At 45.7% G+C, this 23191-nt stretch overlaps 1 protein-coding gene across 1 annotated transcript in view; it reads left to right on the top strand.

The window, feature by feature from the left end:
- Window positions 1-23191, top strand: part of LOC122938469 (cytochrome P450 2C29-like) — a 97593-nt gene that overhangs the window by 72078 nt on the left and 2324 nt on the right. The window contains exons 8-9 of the mRNA XM_044293995.1: window positions 869-1056; window positions 22545-22686. Of these exons, the coding sequence (XP_044149930.1) occupies window positions 869-1056; window positions 22545-22686 (330 nt within the window). The remainder of the gene's footprint in view (window positions 1-868; window positions 1057-22544; window positions 22687-23191) is intronic.

Below are 23191 nucleotides of genomic sequence, written 5' to 3'. Positions count from 1 at the left end.
GCCTGACCTCAGCTTGATTCTGAGTATGAGTATTGTCTGATCCCTTGGTGCTTTGCACTGGTATCTCTGACCCCTGACGGTCAGCTGCCAAGTAACCAGGACTGTTTCAAGAGGTAGCAGCCTGGTGACTCCACCTCAGCAAAGCCCAGATCCATGTATAGGGGTGAAAGGGTAAAAACCAGGGGACCACAAGACAACACCCTCAGGAATATCCCAAAGTCAAACTAGTTAGTTGGTACAGTGATTCCACAACCATGGTCTTTAACAGTCTGTGTCTTTGGTGCAACTACTGTAATCTAAGGCTGTGTTCCAGGAGATATATAGCATGAGATTTCTTTGTGGTTGATACCTTTTAGTGTCTAATTGAAAAGATCATGAAAAAATTGCAAGCTTTAGAGACTACACAAGGTCTCTTCCTCAGAATGTTATCACACAGTATCTGAAGATTCATATATTTACACGCAAAAATACATGAGAATAGTAAGGTAGATGTGACACTTCATGTAAAGCAGATCAGCATACAGTAAGTGGAGGGGGAAACAAACATTTGGAGCATTAATTTGCTGTAGTAGCTACAGAAAAGGAGTGTGAAATTGTTCACCAATGTATTGTATACCCAGTCCATGAATGTATCGAACCCAGAAAGGATGAATTCCTTAAAAGACATAGAAAGACATAAATACAGGTTTTTATGAAAAATAAAGTAATTAGCACTGAACCAGTGGTGGAACTTACAAAGTTCATCCTCACCAATAACTACTTTTTGTTTGGTGACAGCATGTACCTACAGATACAGCAATGGGCCATGTATTTTATAGTCCACCGTTGGTTCTGACTGCATCCAACTGACCTTATCTTTGTCTCACAGCTAAAGTTCAGCAGGAGATAGACGAGGTGACCAAGTCTTTGCGTCTCCCCGAGATCATGGATAAACCCCAACTGCCGTATACAAATGCTGTCCTCCATGAAGTGCAGAGAGTTCTCGACCTGGCTCCAACTGCAATTCTCCATGCCGTCACCGAAGACATCATTTTTAGAGGTTACACCCTCACGAAGGTACCGAGTATTCTCTACATTGCACATAAATGTAATCTAGATCTGATTAAGCACTGAGCGTTTGACCTTCTAAACTTAGTCGTGCCCACATAGCTGAGGACCTTGTTACAATGTAAGAGTGTGGCTGATCCTTTTCCTGGATCCATACACATAGCTCTTCACTGACACATTGTACAAAATTGTTTTTGTTAGTTGTTAACAGAACTTTAAGAGATTCAGTTGCTGAGCTCTATGCACAGAACAGGAGTCTGGACACATCCTGCGGTCACTTTCACTTGGTCAGTATTTGGTCAGTCAGTATTTTGCGTTAGTATTTGTGAGCCAAAACCATGTGAAAGATTGTGTCTCTTCTGTGTAGTGGACCCTCCTGGTTTGACTAAAAAGTACTGGTGCAAAATACTGACTAAATTCTCATTCTGTGAAAGTGGAACTTGAATCTTTTGCTGCTGGAGATTTGGGAACAGTTGTGAGAATACAACTATAGTGCCGACGGTCTATACCCATGGGCATCTCCCTTCTTCCGGCGAGCACAGACACTGGAATGATCACGTGTCTCCAGTGCCAGCTCAGGGTTAGATTAAGGGTTCCAGGAGTATGGGGCACTATATTCATTGGGGGCTCCAAACTAATGTGACGACCTTCTCCAACACATACTGAGGGACTTGTAAAGTATCTTTGGAGTAAACCTTAAGGAAGTTTCAGTGCAGTATACTTGCCAACACGAGCAAGCCCCACCTACTTCTATGTATGCCCTGTCAGCGCAATTCATGCGCTTTCCTTCTTCTTTGTGTGGTGCCAAATCAATGAGAAGTATTAGTATGTGCATGCCATACAGCTTTATAATGAGACCAGACACACTAGGTGGTTTCATGAAAGCATCTTCTCTCTTCCCTGAGTCATGGTACAAGAGACGCGCCCCTTTATTCACATTACATTGACTTAAATAGCAGACATGACATCACAAAAGGGTGTTCCTTAAGAAGAGACTATTGGCTCCTTAACCTGATGGGAGTGGTTTCAGCAACTACAACTGTGTTCATAGGTATATTTGAAAACTGTAATGTAATCCCCTCTTCCCCCTACCCTTATTTACCTTAAACAAAAGAATGCACACATGGCTCAAACATCTGGCTTTCGGCCATCTTGTGGACAAAAATGTGTACTATAGAATAATGTTTCAAACCAGATACACGTCTCTCACAGCCCCCACCCCTTTTATTTTGTGTCCACCATGCCATGTGCAAGGCATTTTCCAACTCTGCTGGGAGTTCAGGAGGTCTCCTCTTCTTCCAGGAGAGTTGGCAAGTTTGTACTATAGATATAATAACATCTGCAGTGCATTTGGAAAGTCTTCAGACCCTTTTGTTTGTTATGTTGCTCCTTGTGCTAAAATAAAAATAAATAAAAAGTCACTTTTACTTTTTGATAATTATTTTAAAAGGATAAACTAAAATCTCACATTGACAGAAGTATTCAGCGAAAATATATGGTGTCTTTCCAGGGTAGATAACTGCGTGTGCAGTTCTCCTGGATACCGCTCAAAAGAGTGAAGCACAACTGGTGAAGGGGAGCAGTAACAAATAAAACTTAAAGAGGACCTTTCACCTAAAAAAAAAAATTAAACTAAGACTATAGCGTTACTTACATGCCCCCATGATTTCTTGAACGTTAATTCTTTTTTCATTCTGTGCCCCCGTTTGTCCACTATGCCCCCCGGAATAATTCCTGCCGTCTATGCTAATGAGCCAGCCTCAAATGGGCTGGCTTTAAAAGTTCTCCCAGTCGTGCCTTCCATCTTCTCCCTGGCACGGAGCGCATCCAATCAGCGCGCTCCGCTCTTAGCCAGGAAGAAGACGCTCCAGTTCTCGCGAGACTTCAGAGAACTGGAGCGATTTCGTCTATCACGACCGGGAGAACTTTTAAAGCCAGCCCATTTGAGGCTGGCTCATTAGCATAGACGGCGGGAATTATTCCGGGGGGCATAGCGGACAAACGGGGGCACAGAATGAAAAAAGAATTAACGTTCAAGAAATCATGGGGGCATGTAAGTAACGCTATAGTCTTAGTTCAAAATTTTTTTTTGGTGACAGGTCCTCTTTAACTTTTAATGTGTCAATTCTCCCTAGGTAGGGAATAAAAGATCCCTTACAAACATGAAAACACACAATGACAGACGTGGATCCTGGGTTGGTGTGCCGCATAAATTGTCTGCACACCAAATCAGGTGTCGTCCTCCCTAGGCCTGTGACAGGCGTCACGAAAGCCTGCAGGGGACAGACGTAAGATCCCTTTCTCCTGATCCCAAGATAGGGTATCGGGACCAAGATGAAAAAAGTGGAATAGTCTTACCAGTTCTTAGAAAGGCCTCACTTGTTAACCAAGTATGGTGGGTTAGTACAGGAGGTGGTCACGTGCAGCAGGCTGGTCGTTCATCAGATGTCCAGTGGGTAAAAAGGATATCCAAAACTTCAGTCAGACCTGGTATTAGAGTAGCCTCAGCAGAGAAACTTACCCTAGTACCACCCTGTTTGACCTGTTTGGCCCTGGTGACCTAACACGGGGTCCGTGCCCCGCAAGGGGTGGCCCCGTCCGGAACCTTGCCCTGATAAGGAGTCCCTATGTGACCCTAATGCAGGGTGACCAGGGACTAAACCCCAAGTTTCAAGGCAAGGAGAAGTATAATAACCGTAATTAAATTGCGTGTGCCGCAATATGTTAGCGTGTGGAAATAAATGGTAAACAACTGCAATATGATTGCGCGTCCTGTGGTATGTAAGCGTGACAAGTGAGGCCTTTCTAAGAACTGGTAAGACCATTCCACTTTATTCATCTTGGTCCCGATACCCTATCTTGGGATCAAGAGAAAGGGATCTTACGGTCTGTCCCCCGTGGGCTTTCGTGACGCCTGTCACAGGTCTAGGGAGGACGACACCTGATTTGGTGTGCAGACAATTTATGCGGCACACCAACCCAGGATCCACGTCTGTCATTGTGTGTTTTCATGTTTGTAAGGGATCTTTTATTCCCTACCTAGGGAAAATCGACACATTCAAAGTTAAGTTTTATTTGTTACTGCTCCCCTTCTCCAGTTGTGCAGAAGTATTCAGCGCCTTTCACATTCGCATAAGTCTTCAGACCCTTTCACATAGACATAAGTCTCCAGCCCCTTTACTCAGGACATAAGTCTTCAGCCCAGGGTTGGGTTTCAAATTTTTAACAACAGGTTCCCTACTCAACATGCGGCATCACGACACATGTTTACATATACATACTCCATATACAGCTCTGATCAAAAGTTTAAGACCACTTGAAAAATGGCAAAAAAATCCTATTTAGCATGGCTGGATCTTAACAAGGTTCCACGTAGAGCTTCAACATGCAACAAGAGGAAATGGGAGTGAGAGAAAACATTTTTTGAGCATTCAATTTAATGAAAACAACTAATAAACTGAAACAGGCTGTTTTTCAGCTGATCAAAAGTTTAGGACCACACCTCCCCCAAAAAACTAACCCCCCCCCCAAAAAAAAACTGAAATCCAACTTCCAAACATGAACTCAGTAATGAGTAGCTCCACCGTTATTGTTTAACACTTCCAAAATTCTTTTGGCATGCTTGATGCAAGCGTTTCCATGAGGTGAGTGGGAACATTTCTCCAAGTGGTGAAGATGGCCACACAAAGGCCATCTACTGTCTGGAACTGTTGTCCATTTTTGTAAACTTCCCTTTCCATCCATTCCCAAAGGTTCTCAATTGGATTTAAATCAGGGGAACACGCAGGATGGGCCAAAAGAGTGATGTTATTCTCCTGAAAGAAGTCCCTTGTCCTGCGAGCATTGTGTACTGTAGCATTGTCCTGTTGAAAAACCCAGTCATTACTAGAGTTGAGCGAACACCTGGATGTTCGGGTTCGAGAAGTTCGGCCGAACATCCCGGAAATGTTCGGGTTCGGGATCCGAACCCGATCCGAACTTCGTCCCGAACCCGAACCCCATTGAAGTCAATGGGGACCCGAACTTTTCGGCACTAAAAAGGCTGTAAAACAGCCCAGGAAAGAGCTAGAGGGCTGCAAAAGGCAGCAACATGTAGGTAAATCCCCTGCAAACAAATGTGGATAGGGAAATTAATTAAAATAAAAATTAAATAAATAAAAATTAACCAAAATCAATTGGAGAGAGGTTCCATAGCAGAGAATCTGGCTTCCCGTCACCCACCACTGGAACAGTCCATTCTCAGATATTTAGGCCCCGGCACCCAGGCAGAGGAGAGAGGTCCCGTAACAGAGAATCTGTCTTCATGTCAGCAGAGAATTAGTCTGCATGTCATAGCAGAGAATGAGGCTTCACGTCAGCCACCACTGCAACAGTCCATTGGCATATATTTAGGCCCAGCACCCAGGCAGAGGAGGGAGGTCCCGTAACAGAGAATCTGTCTTCATGTCAGCAGAGAATTAGTCTGCATGTCATAGCAGAGAATGAGGCTTCACGTCAGCCACCACTGCAACAGTCCATTGGCATATATTTAGGCCCAGCACACACACAGGCAGAGGAGAGAGGTCCCGTAACAGAGAATCTGGCTTCATGTCAGCAGAGAATCAGTCTGCATGTCATAGCAGAGAATGAGGCTTCACGTCAGCCACCACTGCAACAGTCCATTGGCATATATTTAGGCCCAGCACACACACAGGCAGAGGAGAGAGGTCCCGTAACAGAGAATCTGTCTTCATGTCAGCAGAGAATTAGTCTGCATGTCATAGCAGAGAATGAGGCTTCACGTCAGCCACCACTGCAACAGTCCATTGGCATATATTTAGGCCCAGCACACACACAGGCAGAGGAGAGAGGTCCCGTAACAGAGAATCTGGCTTCATGTCAGCAGAGAATCAGTCTGCATGTCATAGCAGAGAATGAGGCTTCACGTCAGCCACCACTGCAACAGTCCATTGGCATATATTTAGGCCCAGCACACACACAGGCAGAGGAGAGAGGTCCCGTAACAGAGAATCTGGCTTCATGTCAGCAGAGAATCAGTCTGCATGTCATAGCAGAGAATGAGGCTTCACGTCAGCCACCACTGCAACAGTCCATTGGCATATATTTAGGCCCAGCACCCAGGCAGAGGAGGGAGGTCCCGTAACAGAGAATCTGTCTTCATGTCAGCAGAGAATTAGTCTGCATGTCATAGCAGAGAATGAGGCTTCACGTCAGCCACCACTGCAACAGTCCATTGGCATATATTTAGGCCCAGCACACACACAGGCAGAGGAGAGAGGTCCCGTAACAGAGAATCTGGCTTCATGTCAGCAGAGAATCAGTCTGCATGTCATAGCAGAGAATGAGGCTTCACGTCACCCACCACTGCAACAGTCCATTGGCATATATTTAGGCCTAGCACACAGGCAGAGCAGAGAGGTCCCGTAACAGACAATCTGGCTTCATGTCAGCAGAGAATCAGTCTGCATGTCATAGCAGAGAATGAGGCTTCACGTCACCCACCACTGCAACAGTCCATTGGCATATATTTAGGCCTAGCACACAGGCAGAGCAGAGAGGTCCCGTAACAGACAATCTGGCTTCATGACAGCAGAGAATTAGTCTGCATGTCATAGCAGAGAATGAGGCTTCACGTCAGCCACCACTGCAACAGTCCATTGGCATATATTTAGGCCCAGCACCCAGGCAGAGGAGAGAGGTCCCGTAACAGACAATCTGGCTTCATGTCAGCAGAGAATTAGTCTGCATGTCATAGCAGAGAATCAGGCTTCACGTCAGCCACCACTGCAACAGTCCATTGTCATAAATTTAGGCCCAGCACCCAGGCAGAGGAGAGAGGTCCCGTAACAGACAATCTGGCTTCATGTCAGCAGAGAATTAGTCTGCATGTCATAGCAGAGAATGAGGCTTCACGTCAGCCACCACTGCAACAGTCCATTGGCATATATTTAGGCCTAGCACACAGGCAGAGCAGAGAGGTCCCGTAACAGACAATCTGGCTTCATGACAGCAGAGAATCAGTCTGCATGTCATAGCAGAGAATCAGGCTTCACGTCAGCCACCACTGCAACAGTCCATTGTCATAAATTTAGGCCCAGCACCCAGGCAGAGGAGAGAGGTCCCGTAACAGAGAATCTGGCTTCATGTCAGCAGAGAATCAGTCTTCATATCATAGCAGAGAATCAGGCTTCACGTCACCCACCACTGTAAGAGTCAATTTTCATAAATTTAGGCCCAGAACCCAGGCAGAGGAGAAAGGTCCCGTAACAGACAATCTGGCTTCATGTCAGCAGAGAATCAGTCTTCATATCATAGCCTAGAATCAGGCTTCACGTCACCCACCACTGTAAGAGTCAATTTTCATAAATTTAGGCCCAGAACCCAGGCAGAGGAGAAAGGTCCCGTAACAGACAATCTGGCTTCATGTCAGCAGAGAATCAGTCTTCATATCATAGCAGAGAATCAGGCTTCACGTCACCCACCACTGCAACAGTCAATTGTCATAAATTTAGGCCCAGCACCCAGGCAGAGGAGAGAGCTCCCGTAACAGAGGATCTGGCTTCATGTCAGCAGAGAATCAGTCTGCATGTCATAGCAGAGAATGAGGCTTCACGTCACCCACCACTGCAACAGTCCATTGGCATATATTTAGGCCTAGCACACAGGCAGAGCAGAGAGGTCCCGTAACAGACAATCTGGCTTCATGTCAGCAGAGAATCAGTCTGCATGTCATAGCAGAGAATGAGGCTTCACGTCACCCACCACTGCAACAGTCCATTGGCATATATTTAGGCCTAGCACACAGGCAGAGCAGAGAGGTCCCGTAACAGACAATCTGGCTTCATGACAGCAGAGAATCAGTCTGCATGTCATAGCAGAGAATGAGGCTTCACGTCACCCACCACTGCAACAGTCCATTGGCATATATTTAGGCCTAGCACACAGGCAGAGCAGAGAGGTCCCGTAACAGACAATCTGGCTTCATGTCAGCAGAGAATCAGTCTGCATGTCATAGCAGAGAATGAGGCTTCACGTCACCCACCACTGCAACAGTCCATTGGCATATATTTAGGCCTAGCACACAGGCAGAGCAGAGAGGTCCCGTAACAGACAATCTGGCTTCATGACAGCAGAGAATCAGTCTGCATGTCATAGCAGAGAATGAGGCTTCACGTCACCCACCACTGCAACAGTCCATTGGCATATATTTAGGCCTAGCACACAGGCAGAGCAGAGAGGTCCCGTAACAGACAATCTGGCTTCATGTCAGCAGAGAATCAGTCTGCATGTCATAGCAGAGAATGAGGCTTCACGTCACCCACCACTGCAACAGTCCATTGGCATATATTTAGGCCTAGCACACAGGCAGAGCAGAGAGGTCCCGTAACAGACAATCTGGCTTCATGACAGCAGAGAATCAGTCTGCATGTCATAGCAGAGAATGAGGCTTCACGTCACCCACCACTGCAACAGTCCATTGGCATATATTTAGGCCTAGCACACAGGCAGAGCAGAGAGGTCCCGTAACAGACAATCTGGCTTCATGACAGCAGAGAATCAGTCTGCATGTCATAGCAGAGAATGAGGCTTCACGTCACCCACCACTGCAACAGTCCATTGGCATATATTTAGGCCTAGCACACAGGCAGAGCAGAGAGGTCCCGTAACAGACAATCTGGCTTCATGTCAGCAGAGAATCAGTCTGCATGTCATAGCAGAGAATGAGGCTTCACGTCACCCACCACTGCAACAGTCCATTGGCATATATTTAGGCCTAGCACACAGGCAGAGCAGAGAGGTCCCGTAACAGACGATCTGGCTTCATGTCAGCAGAGAATCAGTCTGCATGTCATAGCAGAGAATCAGGCTTCACGTCAGCCACCACTGCAACAGTCCATGGTCATAAATTTAGGCCCAGCACCCAGGCAGAGGAGAGAGGTCCCGTAACAGACAATCTGGCTTCATGTCAGCAGAGAATTAGTCTGCATGTCATAGCAGAGAATCAGGCTTCATGTCAGCCACCACTGCAACAGTCCATTGGCATATATTTAGGCCTAGCACACAGGCAGAGGAGAGGTTCATTCAACTTTGGGTAGCATCGCAATATAATGGTAAAATGAAAATAAAAATAGGATTGAATGAGGAAGTGCCCTGGAGTCCAATAATATATGGTTATGGGGAGGTAGTTAATGTCTAATCTGGACAAGGGACGGACAGGTCCTGTGGGATCCATGCCTGGTTCATTTTTATGAACGTCAGCTTGTCCACATTGGCTGTAGACAGGCGGCTGCGTTTGTCTGTAATGACGCCCCCTGCCGTGCTGAATACACGTTCAGACAAAACGCTGGCTGCCGGGCAGGCCAGCACCTCCAAGGCATAAAAGGCTAGCTCTGGCCACGTGGACAATTTAGAGACCCAGAAGTTGAATGGGGCCGAACCATCAGTCAGTACGTGGAGGGGTGTGCACACGTACTGTTCCACCATGTTAGTGAAATGTTGCCTCCTGCTAACACGTTGCGTATCAGGTGGTGGTGCAGTTAGCTGTGGCGTGTTGACAAAAGTTTTCCACATCTCTGCCATGCTAACCCTGCCCTCAGAGGAGCTGGCCGTGACACAGCTGCCTTGGCGACCTCTTGCTCCTCCTCTGCCTTGGCCTTGGGCTTCCACTTGTTCCCCTGTGACATTTGGGAATGCTCTCAGTAGCGCGTCTACCAACGTGCGCTTGTACTCGCGCATCTTCCTATCACGCTCCAGTGCAGGAAGTAAGGTGGGCACATTGTCTTTGTAGCGTGGATCCAGCAGGGTGGCAACCCAGTAGTCCGCACAGGTTAAAATGTGGGCAACTCTGCTGTCGTTGCGCAGGCACTGCAGCATGTAGTCGCTCATGTGTGCCAGGCTGCCCAGGGGTAAGGACAAGCTGTCCTCTGTGGGAGGCGTATCGTCATCGTCCTGCCTTTCCCCCCAGCCACGCACCAGTGATGGACCCGAGCTGCGTTGGGTGCCACCCCGCTGTGACCATGCTTCATCCTCATCCTCCTCCACCTCCTCCTCATCCTCGTCCTCCTCGTCCTCCAGTAGTGGGCCCTGGCTGGCCACATTTGTACCTGGCCTCTGCTGTTGCAAAAAACCTCCCTCTGAGTCACTTCGAAGAGACTGGCCTGAAAGTGCTAAAAATGACCCCTCTTCCTCATCCTCCTCCTCCTCCTCCTGGGCCACCTCCTGTTCCATCATCGCCCTAAGTGTTTTCTCAAGGAGACATAGAAGTGGTATTGTAACGCTGATAACGGTGTCATCGCCACTGGCCATGTTGGTGGAGTACTCGAAACAGCGCAACAGGGCACACAGGTCTCGCATGGAGGCCCAGTCATTGGTGGTGAAGTGGTGCTGTTCTGTAGTGCGACTGACCCGTGCGTGCTGCAGCTGAAACTCCACTATGGCCTGCTGCTGCTCGCACAGTCTGTCCAGCATGTGCAAGGTGGAGTTCCACCTGGTGGGCACGTCGCATATGAGGCGGTGAGCGGGAAGGCCGAAGTTACGCTGTAGCGCAGACAGGCGAGCAGCGGCAGGATGTGAACGCCGGAAGCGCGAACAGACGGCCCGCACTTTATGCAGCAGCTCTGACATGTCGGGGTAGTTGTGAATGAACTTCTGCACCACCAAATTCAGCACATGCGCCAAGCAAGGGATGTGCGTCAAATTGGCTAGTCCCAGAGCTGCAACGAGATTTCGCCCATTATCACACACCACCAGGCCGGGCTTGAGGCTCACCGGCAGCAACCACTCGTCGGTCTGTTGTTCAATACCCCGCCACAACTCCTGTGCGGTGTGGGGCCTGTCCCCCAAACATATGAGTTTCAGAATGGCCTGCTGACGTTTACCCCGGGCTGTGCTGAAGTTGGTGGTGAAGGTGTGTGGCTGACTGGATGAGCAGGTGGAAGAAGAGGAGGAGGAAGCCGAGAAGGAGGAGGTGGCAACAGGAGGCAAAGAATGTTGCCCTGCGATCCTTGGCGGCGGCAGGACGTGCGCCAAACAGCTCTCCGCCTGGGGCCCAGCTGCCACTACATTTACCCAGTGTGCAGTTAGGGAGATATAGCGTCCCTGGCCGTGCTTACTGGTCCACGTATCTGTGGTTAGGTGGACCTTGCTACAGATGGCGTTGCGCAGTGCACACTTGATTTTATCGGATACTTGGTTGTGCAGGGAAGGCACGGCTCTCTTGGAGAAGTAGTGCCGGCTGGGAACAACATACTGTGGGACAGCAAGCGACATGAGCTGTTTGAAGCTGTCTGTGTCCACCAGCCTAAATGACAGCATTTCATAGGCCAGTAGTTTAGAAATGCTGGCATTCAGGGCCAGGGATCGAGGGTGGCTAGGTGGGAATTTACGCTTTCTATCAAATGTTTGTGAGATGGAGAGCTGAACGCTGGCGTGTGACATGGTTGAGACGCTTGGTGACGGAGGTGGTGGTGGTGGTGTTGGTGGTACATCCCCTGTTTGCTGGGCGGCAGGTGCCAACGTTCCTCCAGAGGCGGAGGAAGAGGCCGAGGCGGCAGCAGCAGAATAGGCCGAGGCGGCAGCAGCAGAAGAGGTAGCAGGGGGAGCCTGAGTGACTTCCTTGGTTTTAAGGTGTTTACTCCACTGCAGTTCATGCTTTGCATGCAGGTGCCTGGTCATGCAGGTTGTGCTCAGGTTCAGAACGTTAATGCCTCGCTTCAGGCTCTGATGGCACAGCGTGCAAACCACTCGGGTCTTGTCGTCAGCACATTGTTTGAAGAAGTGCCATGCCAGGGAACTCCTTGAAGCTGCCTTTGGGGTGCTCGGTCCCAGATGGCGGCGGTCAGTAGCAGGCGGAGTCTCTTGGCGGCGGGTGTTCTGCTTTTGCCCACTGCTCCCTCTTTTGCTACGCTGTTGGCTCGGTCTCACCACTGCCTCTTCCTCCGAACTGTGAAAGTCAGTGGCACGACCTTCATTCCATGTGGGGTCTAGGACCTCATCGTCCCCTGCATCGTCTTCCACCCAGTCTTGATCCCTGACCTCCTGTTCAGTCTGCACACTGCAGAAAGACGCAGCAGTTGGCACCTGTGTTTCGTCATCATCAGAGACATGCTGAGGTGGTATTCCCATGTCCTCATCATCAGGAAACATAAGTGGTTGTGCGTCAGTGCATTCTATGTCTTTCACCGCTGGGGAAGGGCTAGGTGGATGCCCTTGGGAAACCCTGCCAGCGGAGTCTTCAAACAGCATAAGAGACTGCTGCATAACTTGAGGCTGAGACAGTTTCCCTGGTATGCATGGGGGTGATGTGACAGACTGATGGGGTTGGTTTTCAGGCGCCATCTGTGCGCTTTCTGCAGAAGACTGGGTGGGAGATAATGTGAACGTGCTGGATCCACTGTCGGCCACCCAATTGACTAATGCCTGTACCTGCTCAGGCCTTACCATCCTTAGAACGGCATTGGGCCCCACCATATATCGCTGTAAATTCTGGCGGCTACTGGGACCTGAGGTAGTTGGTACACTAGGACGTGTGGATGTGGCAGAACGGCCACGTCCTCTCCCAGCACCAGAGGGTCCACTAACACCACCACGACCATGTCCACGTCCGCGTCCCTTACTAGATGTTTTTCTCATTGTTATGGTTCACCACAACAACAAATATATTATTTGGCCCAATGTATTGTATTCAAAATCAGCGGGATATAAATTTGAGGCCTAGTATTTAGGCGCTGGGTGACCGGTATGGATTTAGTGACAGAATTAGACTTGGAAATGCACAGAAGCGTGTGTGTGAAGTTATTCTGAATGACCCTATGTGCACCTTCAATATTATATACCCTTTTAGGGATAGATTTCAAATAGCTCTGATATAGCAGAAACCACTAAATTATGAAATTGCTAAATTGGGAATTGTACTTCAACCCAGAACAAAAAATGTGCTTTGACGGACACTAAATATCTTGCCCAGCAACAACAGTACAGCGGTGGGTAACGAGAGATTTAGAGGGATTTAAATTTGAGGCCTAGTATTTAGGCGCTGGGTCACCGGTATGGATTTAGTGACAGAATTAGACTTGGAAATGCACAGAAGCGTGTGTGTGAAGTTATTCTGAATGACCCTATGTGCACCTTCAATATTATATACCCTTTTAGGGATAGATTTCAAATAGCTCTGATATAGCAGAAACCACTAAATTATGAAATTGCTAAATTGGGAATTGTACTTCAACCCAGAACAAAAAATGTGCTTTGACGGACACTAAATATCTTGCCCAGCAACAACAGTACAGCGGTGGGTAACGAGAGATTTAGAGGGATTTAAATTTGAGGCCTAGTATTTAGGCGCTGGGTCACCGGTATGGATTTAGTGACAGAATTAGACTTGGAAATGCACAGAAGCGTGTGTGTGAAGTTATTCTGAATGACCCTATGTGCACCTTCAATATTATATACCCTTTTAGGGATAGATTTCAAATAGCTCTGATATAGCAGAAACCACTAAATTATGAAATTGCTAAATTGGGAATTGTACTTCAACCCAGAACAAAAAATGTGCTTTGACGGACACTAAATATCTTGCCCAGCAACAACAGTACAGTGGTGGGTAACGAGAGATTTAGAGGGATTTAAATTTGAGGCCTAGTATTTAGGCGCTGGGTCACCGGTATGGATTTAGTGACAGAATTAGACTTGGAAATGCACAGAAGCGTGTGTGTGAAGTTATTCTGAATGACCCTATGTGCACCTTCAATATTATATACCCTTTTAGGGATAGATTTCAAATAGCTCTGATATAGCAGAAACCACTAAATTATGAAATTGCTAAATTGGGAATTGTACTTCAACCCAGAACAAAAAATGTGCTTTGACGGACACTAAATATCTTGCCCAGCAACAACAGTACACCGGTGGGTAACGAGAGATTTAGAGGGAATTAAATTTGAGGCCTAGTATTTAGGCGCTGGGTCACCGGTATGGATTTAGTGACAGAATTAGACTTGGAAATACACAGTAGCGGGTGTGTGTGAAGTTATTCTGAATGACCCTATGTGCACCTTCAATATTATATACCCTTTTAGGGATAGATTTCAAATAGCTCTGATATAGCAGAAACCACTAAATTATGAAATTGCTAAATTGGGAATTGTACTTCAACCCAGAACAAAAAATGTGCTTTGACGGACACTAAATATCTTGCCCAGCAACAACAGTACAGCGGTGGGTAACGAGAGATTTAGAGGGAATTAAATTTGAGGCCTAGTATTTAGGCGCTGGGTCACCGGTATGGATTTAGTGACAGAATTAGACTTGGAAATGCACAGAAGCGTGTGTGTGAAGTTATTCTGAATGACCCTATGTGCACCTTCAATATTATATACCCTTTTAGGGATAGATTTCAAATAGCTCTGATATAGCAGAAACCACTAAATTATGAAATTGCTAAATTGGGAATTGTACTTCAACCCAGAACAAAAAATGTGCTTTGACGGACACTAAATATCTTGCCCAGCAACAACAGTACAGCGGTGGGTAACGAGAGATTTAGAGGGATTTAAATTTGAGGCCTAGTATTTAGGCGCTGGGTCACCGGTATGGATTTAGTGACAGAATTAGACTTGGAAATGCACAGAAGCGTGTGTGTGAAGTTATTCTGAATGACCCTATGTGCACCTTCAATATTATATACCCTTTTAGGGATAGATTTCAAATAGCTCTGATATAGCAGAAACCACTAAATTATGAAATTGCTAAATTGGGAATTGTACTTCAACCCAGAACAAAAAATGTGCTTTGACGGACACTAAATATCTTGCCCAGCAACAACAGTACAGTGGTGGGTAACGAGAGATTTAGAGGGATTTAAATTTGAGGCCTAGTATTTAGGCGCTGGGTCACCGGTATGGATTTAGTGACAGAATTAGACTTGGAAATGCACAGAAGCGTGTGTGTGTGAAGTTATTCTGAATGACCCTATGTGCACCTTCAATATTATATACCCTTTTAGGGATAGATTTCAAATAGCTCTGATATAGCAGAAACCACTAAATTATGAAATTGCTAAATTGGGAATTGTACTTCAACCCAGAACAAAAAATGTGCTTTGACGGACACTAAATATCTTGCCCAGCAACAACAGTACACCGGTGGGTAACGAGAGATTTAGAGGGAATTAAATTTGAGGCCTAGTATTTAGGCGCTGGGTCACCGGTATGGATTTAGTGACAGAATTAGACTTGGAAATACACAGTAGCGGGTGTGTGTGAAGTTACTCTGAATGACCCTATGTGCACCTTCAATATTATATACCCTTTTTGGGATAGATTTCAAAGAGCTCTGATATAGCAGGAACCACTAAATTATGAAATTGCTAAATTGAGAATTGTATTTCAACCCAGAACAAGAAATGTGCTTGAACGGACACTAAATAACTCGCCCAGCTACAGCACTAGGGACAGATTTAGCTGGATATAAATTTGAGGCCTAGTATTTAGGCGCTGGGTGACCGGTATGGATTTAGTGACAGAATTAGACTGGGATATGGCCAAAAAATGAACAGACTATTGCTGGTTAAATGCACTTGGTGTGACAGCTTCACCCTGATGTAGGCTTTAGCCAAATAACAACCACACCATTGAGGGTTAAATGCACTTGGTGACAGGCGCAGCTTGCCCCTGATTTTGTATATGGCCAAAAAATGAACAGACTATTGCTGGTTAAATGCACTTGGTGTGACAGCTTCACCCTGATGTAGGCTTTAGCCAAAAAACAACCACACCATTGAGGGTTAAATGCACTTGGTGACAGGCGCAGCTTGCCCCTGATTTTGTATATGGCCAAAAAATGAACAGACTATTGCTGGTTAAATGCACTTGGTGTGACAGCTTCACCCTGATGTAGGCTTTAGCCAAAAAACAACCACACCATTGAGGGTTAAATGCACTTGGTCGCAGCTTGTGCTGGCGCACCACAAGACACAAAATGGCCGCCGATCACCCCAGAAAAATGAGACTGACAAACGGTCTGTGCAGCCTAAAAACAGTGAGCAATTGAGGATCAGCAGCTCAATGATCCACAGCTGCAGATCGATCAGTTAATCAAGTCCTTTGGAGGAGTTAATCTGCCTAATCTCGCCCTACTGTCGCAGCCGCAACCTCTCCCTACGCTAATCAGAGCAGAGTGACGGGCGGCGCTATGTGACTCCAGCTTAAATAGAGGCTGGGTCACATGGTGCTCTGGCCAATCACATCCATGCCAATAGTAGGCATGGCTGTGATGGCCTCTTGGGGCAAGTAGTATGACGCTTGTTGATTGGCTGCTTTGCAGCCTTTCAAAAAGCGCCAAGAAAGCGTCACAAAAGCGCCAAGAAAGCGACGAACACCGAACCCGAACCCGGACTTTTACGAAAATGTCCGGGTTCGGGTCCGTGTCACGGACACCCCAAAATTCGGTACGAACCCGAACTATACAGTTCGAGTTCGCTCATCCCTAGTCATTACCACACAGACGAGGGCCCTCAGTCATGAGGAATGCTCTCTGCAGCATCCTGACATAGCCAGCAGCCGTTTGACACCACAGCACTTACTGAAGCTCCATTGTTCCACTAAGCACCCCAGACCATTTTGGCGCCCCCTCCACTGTGGTGTGTAGAAAACATCTCAGGTGGGATCTGCTTCTCATGCCAGTAACGTTGGAAACCATCAGGACTATCAAGGTTCCATTTTATCAAATACTTTCTTCCACCTTTGAATGTCCCATGTTTGGTGCTCTCTTGCAAAGTCCAAACGAGCAGTTCTGTGGCGTTCAAGGAGACGAGGTCTTTGAAGACGTTTTTTGTTTTTGAAGCCTTTGAGTCTCAGATGCCACCTGATGGTTATGGGGCTGCAGTCAGCACCAGTAAGGGCCTTAATTTGAGTCAAGGATCGTCCAGTGTCTTGACAGACAGCCAATTGGATCCTCCGGCTCAGTGCTGATGAAATTTTTTTGGGTCTTCCACTTTACTTTTTTGTTCCATAACCCTCAGGATCATTTTTGAAATTCCAAATGACTGTCTTACTGCGTCCCACCTCAGCAGTGATGGCGCACTGTGAGACACCCTGCTTATGCAGTTCAACAACCTGACCACGTTCAAAAAGGAATAGTTTTTCTGCCTTTGCCAACACAACGTGAAAATGAGAATGAATCCACATCTTTGGACAGATTTGGCCTTTTAAAGGCATGTGGTCCTAAAATTTGGATCAGTTGAAAAACAGCCTGTCTCAGTTTAATCATTATTTCCAATTCATTGAATGCTCAAAAAATGTTCTGTCTCACTCTCATTTCTTATTGTTGCATGTTGAAGCTCTACTTGGAACCTTGTTAGGATCCAACAATGTCAAATATTATTTCTTGCCATTTTTCAAGTGGTCTTAACCCCTTAGGGACACAGCCTTTTTACACCTTAGGACCAGGCCATTTTTTGAAAATCTGACCAGTGTCACTTTAAGTGATGATAACTTTAAAACGCTTTGACTTATCCAGGCCATTCTGAGATTGTTTTTTCGTCACATATTGTACTTCATGACACTGGTAAAATAAAGTTAAAAAAAATATTTTTTTTTGCATAAAAAAATGTCAAATTTACCAAAAATTGGGAAAAATTAGCAAATTTCAAAGTTTCAGTTTCTCTACTTCTGTAATACATAGTAATACCCTTAAAAATTGTGATGACTTTACATTCCCCATATGTCTACTTCATGTTTGAATTATTTTGGGAATGATATTTTATTTTTTGGGGATGTTACAAGGCTTAGAAGTTTAGAAGCAAATCTTGAAATTTTTCAGAAATTTACAAAAACCCAATTTTTAGGGAATACTACAGCTCTGAAGTCACTTTGCGAGGCTTACATAATAGAAACCGCCCAAAAATGACCCCATTCTATAAACTACACCCCTCAAGGTATTCAAAACTGATTTTACAAACTTTGTTAACCCTTTAGGTGTTGCACAAGAGTCATTGGCAAATGGGGATGAAATTTGAGAATTTAATTTTATTGCCTAATTTTCCATTTTAACCAATTTTTTCCACTAACAAAGCAAGGGTTAACAGCCAAACAAGACTGTATCTTTATTGCCCTGACTCTGCCGTTTACAGAAACACCCCATATGTGGCCGTAAACTACTGTACGGCCACACAGCGGGGCGTAGAGTGAAAGGTGCGCCGTTTGGTTTTTGGAAGGCATGTTTTGCTGGACTGGTTTTTTGACACCATGTCCCATTTGAAGCCCGCTGATGCACCCCTAGAGTAGAAACTCCATAAAAGTGACCCCATCTAAGAAACTACACCCCTTAAGGTATTCAAAACTGATTTTACAAACTTTGTTAACCCTTTAGGTGTTGCACAAGAGTTATTGGCAAATGGGGATGAAATTTGAGAATTTCATTTTTTTGCCTAATTTTCCATTTTAACCCATTTTTTCCACTAACAAAGCAAGGGTTAACAGCCAAACAAGACTGTATCTTTATGGCCCTGACTCTGCCGTTTACAGAAACACGCCATATGTGGCCGTAAACTACTGTACGGCCACACAGCGGGGCGTAGAGTGAAAGGTGCGCCGTTTGGTTTTTGGAAGGCATGTTTTGCTGGACAGTTTTTTTGACACCATGTCCCATTTGAAGCCCCCTGATGCACCCCTAGAGTAGAAACTCCATAAAAGTGACCCCATCTAAGAAACTACACCCCTCAAGGTATTCAAAACTGATTTTACAAACTTTGTTAACCCTTTAGGTGTTGCACAAGATTTAATGGAAAATAGAGATACAATTTCAAAATTTCACTTTTTTTGGCAGATTTTCCATTTTAATATTTTTTTTCCAGTTACAAAGCAAGGGTTAACAGCCAAACAAAACTCATTATTCATGGCCCTGATTCTGTAGTTTACAGAAACACCCAATATGTGGCCGTAAACTGCTGTACGGCCACACGGCAGGGCGTAGAGGGAAAGGTGCGCCGTATGGTTTTTGGAAGCCAGATTTTGCTGGACAGTTTTTTTTACACCATGTCCCATTTGAAGCCCCCCTGATGCACCCCTAGAGTAGAAACTCCAAAAAAGTGACCCCATCTAAGAAACTACACCCCTCAAGGTATTCAAAACTGATTTCACAAACTTTGTCAACCCTTTAGGTGTTGCACAAGATTTAATGGAAAATAGAGATACAATTTCAAAATTTCACTTTTTTGGCAGATTTTCCATTTTAATATTTTTTTTCCAGTTACAAAGCAAGGGTTAACAGCCAAACAAAACTCATTATTTATGGCCCTGATTCTGTAGTTTACAGAAACACCCCATATGTGGTCGTAAACCGCTGTACGGGCACACGGCAGGGCGCAGAAGGAAAGGAATGCCATACGGTTTTTGGAAGGCAGATTTTGCTGGACTGTTTTTTTTGACACCATGTCCCATTTGAAGCCCCCTGATGCACCCCTAGAGTAGAAACTCCAAAAAAGTGACCCCATTTTAGAAACTACGGGATAGGGTGGCAGTTTTGTTGGTACAAGTTTAGGGTACATATGATTTTTGGTTGCTCTATATTACACTTTTTGTGCGGCAAGGTAACAAGAAATTGCTTTTTTGGCACCGTTTTTTTTTTTTGTTATTTACACCATTCATCTGACAGGTTAGATCATGACGTAATTTTAAAGAGCAGGTTGTCACGGACGCGGTGATACCCAATATGTATACAATTTTTTTTATTTATGTACGTTTTACACAATAATTTCATTTTTAAAACAAAAAAAATGTTTTAGTGTCTCCATAGTCTAAGAGCCATAGTTTTTTAAATTTTTGGGCGATTATCTTAAGTAGGGTCTCATTTTTTGTGGGATGAGATGACTGTTTGATTGGCACTATTTTGGGGTGCACATGACTTTTTGATTGCTTGCTATTACACTTTTTGTGACGGAAGATGACAAAAAATGGCTTTTTTTACACCGTTTTTATTTTAATTTTTTTACGGTGGTCATCTGAGGGGTTAGTTCATGTGATATTTTTATAGAGCCGTTCAATACGGACGCGGCGATACCTAATATGTATACTTTTTTTTTTTATGTAAGTTTTACACAATGATTTCATTTTTGAAACAAAATAAATCATGTTTTAGTGTTTCCATAGTCTAAGAGCCATAACTTTTTCAGTTTTTGGGCGATTATCTTGGGTAGGGTATGATTTTTGCGGGATGAGATAACGGTTTGATTGTTACAATTTTGGCGTAGATGCGACTTTTTTGATCACTTTTATTACCTTTTTTTGGGAAGTAAGGTGGGCAAAATTCCAATTTCATCATAGTTTTTAATTTTTTATTTTTATGGCGTTCACCGTTCGGGTAAAGTAACATGACCGTTTTATAGATCAGGTCGTTACGGACGCGGCGATACCAAACATGTGTAGGGAATTTTATTTTTTTCATTTTTAATCAGTGATAAATGTGTTTTTTGATTTTTACTTTATTTTTCACTTTTTTCACTTTTTTTTTGACCCAGACCCACTTGGTTCTTGAAGATCCAGTGGGTCTGATGTCTGTAAAATACAGTACAGAACCTATATAGGTATCTGTAACTGTATTTTACTTACACTGAACAGATCTATGCTTTCAGCACAGATCTGTTCAGCACCATGGACAGCAGGACGCCTGAGAGGCGTCCTGTTGCCATGGGAACCTTCCCCGTCTGCTCAGTAGTGGCCAGAACTTCGCAGACGGGGAAGGGTAAGGACGGGGCTTGGGGGGGCTGCCTGGGAGCTCTCTCCCTCTCCCATCGGGGGGCTGCAAAGGCACAGCAGCCCCCCGATCGGAGAGGGAGGGAGCTCCCTCTTACTGTTAACCTTTTCCATACAGCGGTCCGTACGGACCGCTGTATGGAAAGGGTTAAACGGCTGACATCGCATCACCGATGTCAGCCGTTTATACCAGGGTGCCAGCAATGTGCTGGCACCCTGGTATAACCCACTAGACGCCAACGATTACGCAATGGGAGGCGGGCGGGGGATCGCGATCCCGCCTACCGCACCGCCCGCCTCCCGCACCGCCCGCACCGCCCGCAACCCTCCCCCTGCACCTCCCACCGGGCAAAAATCACTAAGGGGTGCAGGGGGGAGGGATACATTTATATTTTACAAATGCAAAAGTTTCTGATCCCCGCGGTCAGGGACCGCGGGGATCAGAAACTGCAGAAATCGCAGCAAACCGCAGGTCTGAATTGACCTGCGGTTTGCCGCGATCGCCGACATGGGGGGGTCACGGGACCCCCCCGCGCATTTAGCCTAGGTGCCTGCTCAATGATTTGAGCAGGCACCGGGTTCCGATCACTGCCAGCCGCACGGCAGTGATCGAAAATGCACAGGGCGTACATGTACGCCCTGTGTCCTTAAGTACCAGGGCACAAGGGCGTACCTGTACGCCCTGTGTCCTTAAGGGGTTAAACTTTTGATCAGGAATGTATATGCAACAAACATAAATACACCATATACATGATACACATACATAAATATACCATATATACACTACACACACATACCACCCAGCTTTTAAAAGCCTAAGGAGCTTAACTATGGAATAGAAGCGCTCATCTCCAGCTGCTGCAGCCTCCAGGGCGCCGGTTCGGGATTTGCCAGTAGCACAGTTCTCAAATCCGACTGTAATTTTAACAACTGGATCTGGAGAACCTGAGGGAACTGGCTGAATCCCATGCCTGCTTCAGCCCCTTTACTCAGGACATAATTCTTCAGCCCCTGTATTCAGGACATAAATCTTTAGCCCCTTTACTCAGGACATAAGTCGTCAAGCCCTTTACTCTGGACATAAGTCTTCAGCACCTTTTCTTAGGTCTTAGTTGCAGCCTCTTTGGCAGTGACTCCAGCCTCCAGTCTTCTTGGGGATGATCCTCAGCTGGGTGAAATGAAATCCAGAGAGATGCAGTGATTTCATTAAAGTGTACTTTGAGAAAGGTTTGGTCAGAGTGTGTTCTGGGATGGATTTGTTGGACTAGTGGGTAGGTGGAAGTGGGATTCACCAGTCCACATCCTTACTCCAACAGGTGACCTCAGGTGTTACTGCTGGGATTGTTACTGGGGAATAAAATCAAGTCTCCAATAAAAATCTGCACCAATGAAAACTCAGCCCTGTTCCTGCTGCAACTTAGATAGGACCCTTAGAAGTAACCCTAAGCCAGATACCTTCAGGGACACAGTGGGTCCACACCTGCTGGTACACAACCACCCAGCAGTTCACATTTATTGACATCTTTATGCAACTTTGAATCAAATCATAATTGGAAACAATCCAACACATTTAAGTTTGTAATTTACAGACTGACCTAAACAGAGCCTGAGACACAGAACACCTCTGCAAAAAATTGTGTTTTTCCTGCGTCCACCTGCAATGGTAATAAGTACAGTATATGGGGAATTCATCAGTAAACTACAATCCTCATAACCAAGATACATTTATTTGTCCTTTCCTGTTAATAGGGTGCAACCGTGATCCCCTTCCTCACCTCCGTCCTGTCAGACCCATCTCAGTGGGAGACTCCAGAAGAGTTCAACCCCAGACATTTCTTGAATGAAGAGGGCGAGTTCCGCACCAGGTTGGCGTTCATGCCTTTCTCAGCAGGTAAGAACTGGAGACACAAAGATGTACAGTAGAAGCCTTGGAGAAGCTCAGACCTGGGCAACGTAACTCTTCTCTGCTCTTCTCTACCTTGGAGATTCTCATGGAACCTATTTGTATTGGTTGCGTTTCATCACATAGGAGACATTATCAGTATGACATGAAGCATATTTCATCTCTGACCTTCTGTCTTTGATACACTGGTTAATAATTATGGCCTGTGAAATTAGACTGTTCAGAGAATAATATGGAGGAAGCTGCACCATGGCAGCTTTAATCTGATCAGAAAGACCTAAATGATACTGACAACAGAAGAGGGAGCCATTCCACTCACTAGCAGCCACCTACAATCTAAATTCTGCAGAGTGTTCTCAGCTATCCTACAATAAATTCCTGTTTCAAGGTGCAGAGATGAGAATTGTCAGGTGAAACAGCATCTGGGACATCGTATACGGCCTCTAAGGAAAAGAGGAAAAAATCTACACTTTGCAAAGCAGGATGCCCAGAA

Source organism: Bufo gargarizans, chromosome 5 (genome assembly GCF_014858855.1).
Source record: "Bufo gargarizans isolate SCDJY-AF-19 chromosome 5, ASM1485885v1, whole genome shotgun sequence".
Taxonomy (NCBI): Eukaryota; Metazoa; Chordata; class Amphibia; order Anura; family Bufonidae; genus Bufo; species Bufo gargarizans.
This window is presented reverse-complemented; position numbering and strand designations above follow the sequence as displayed.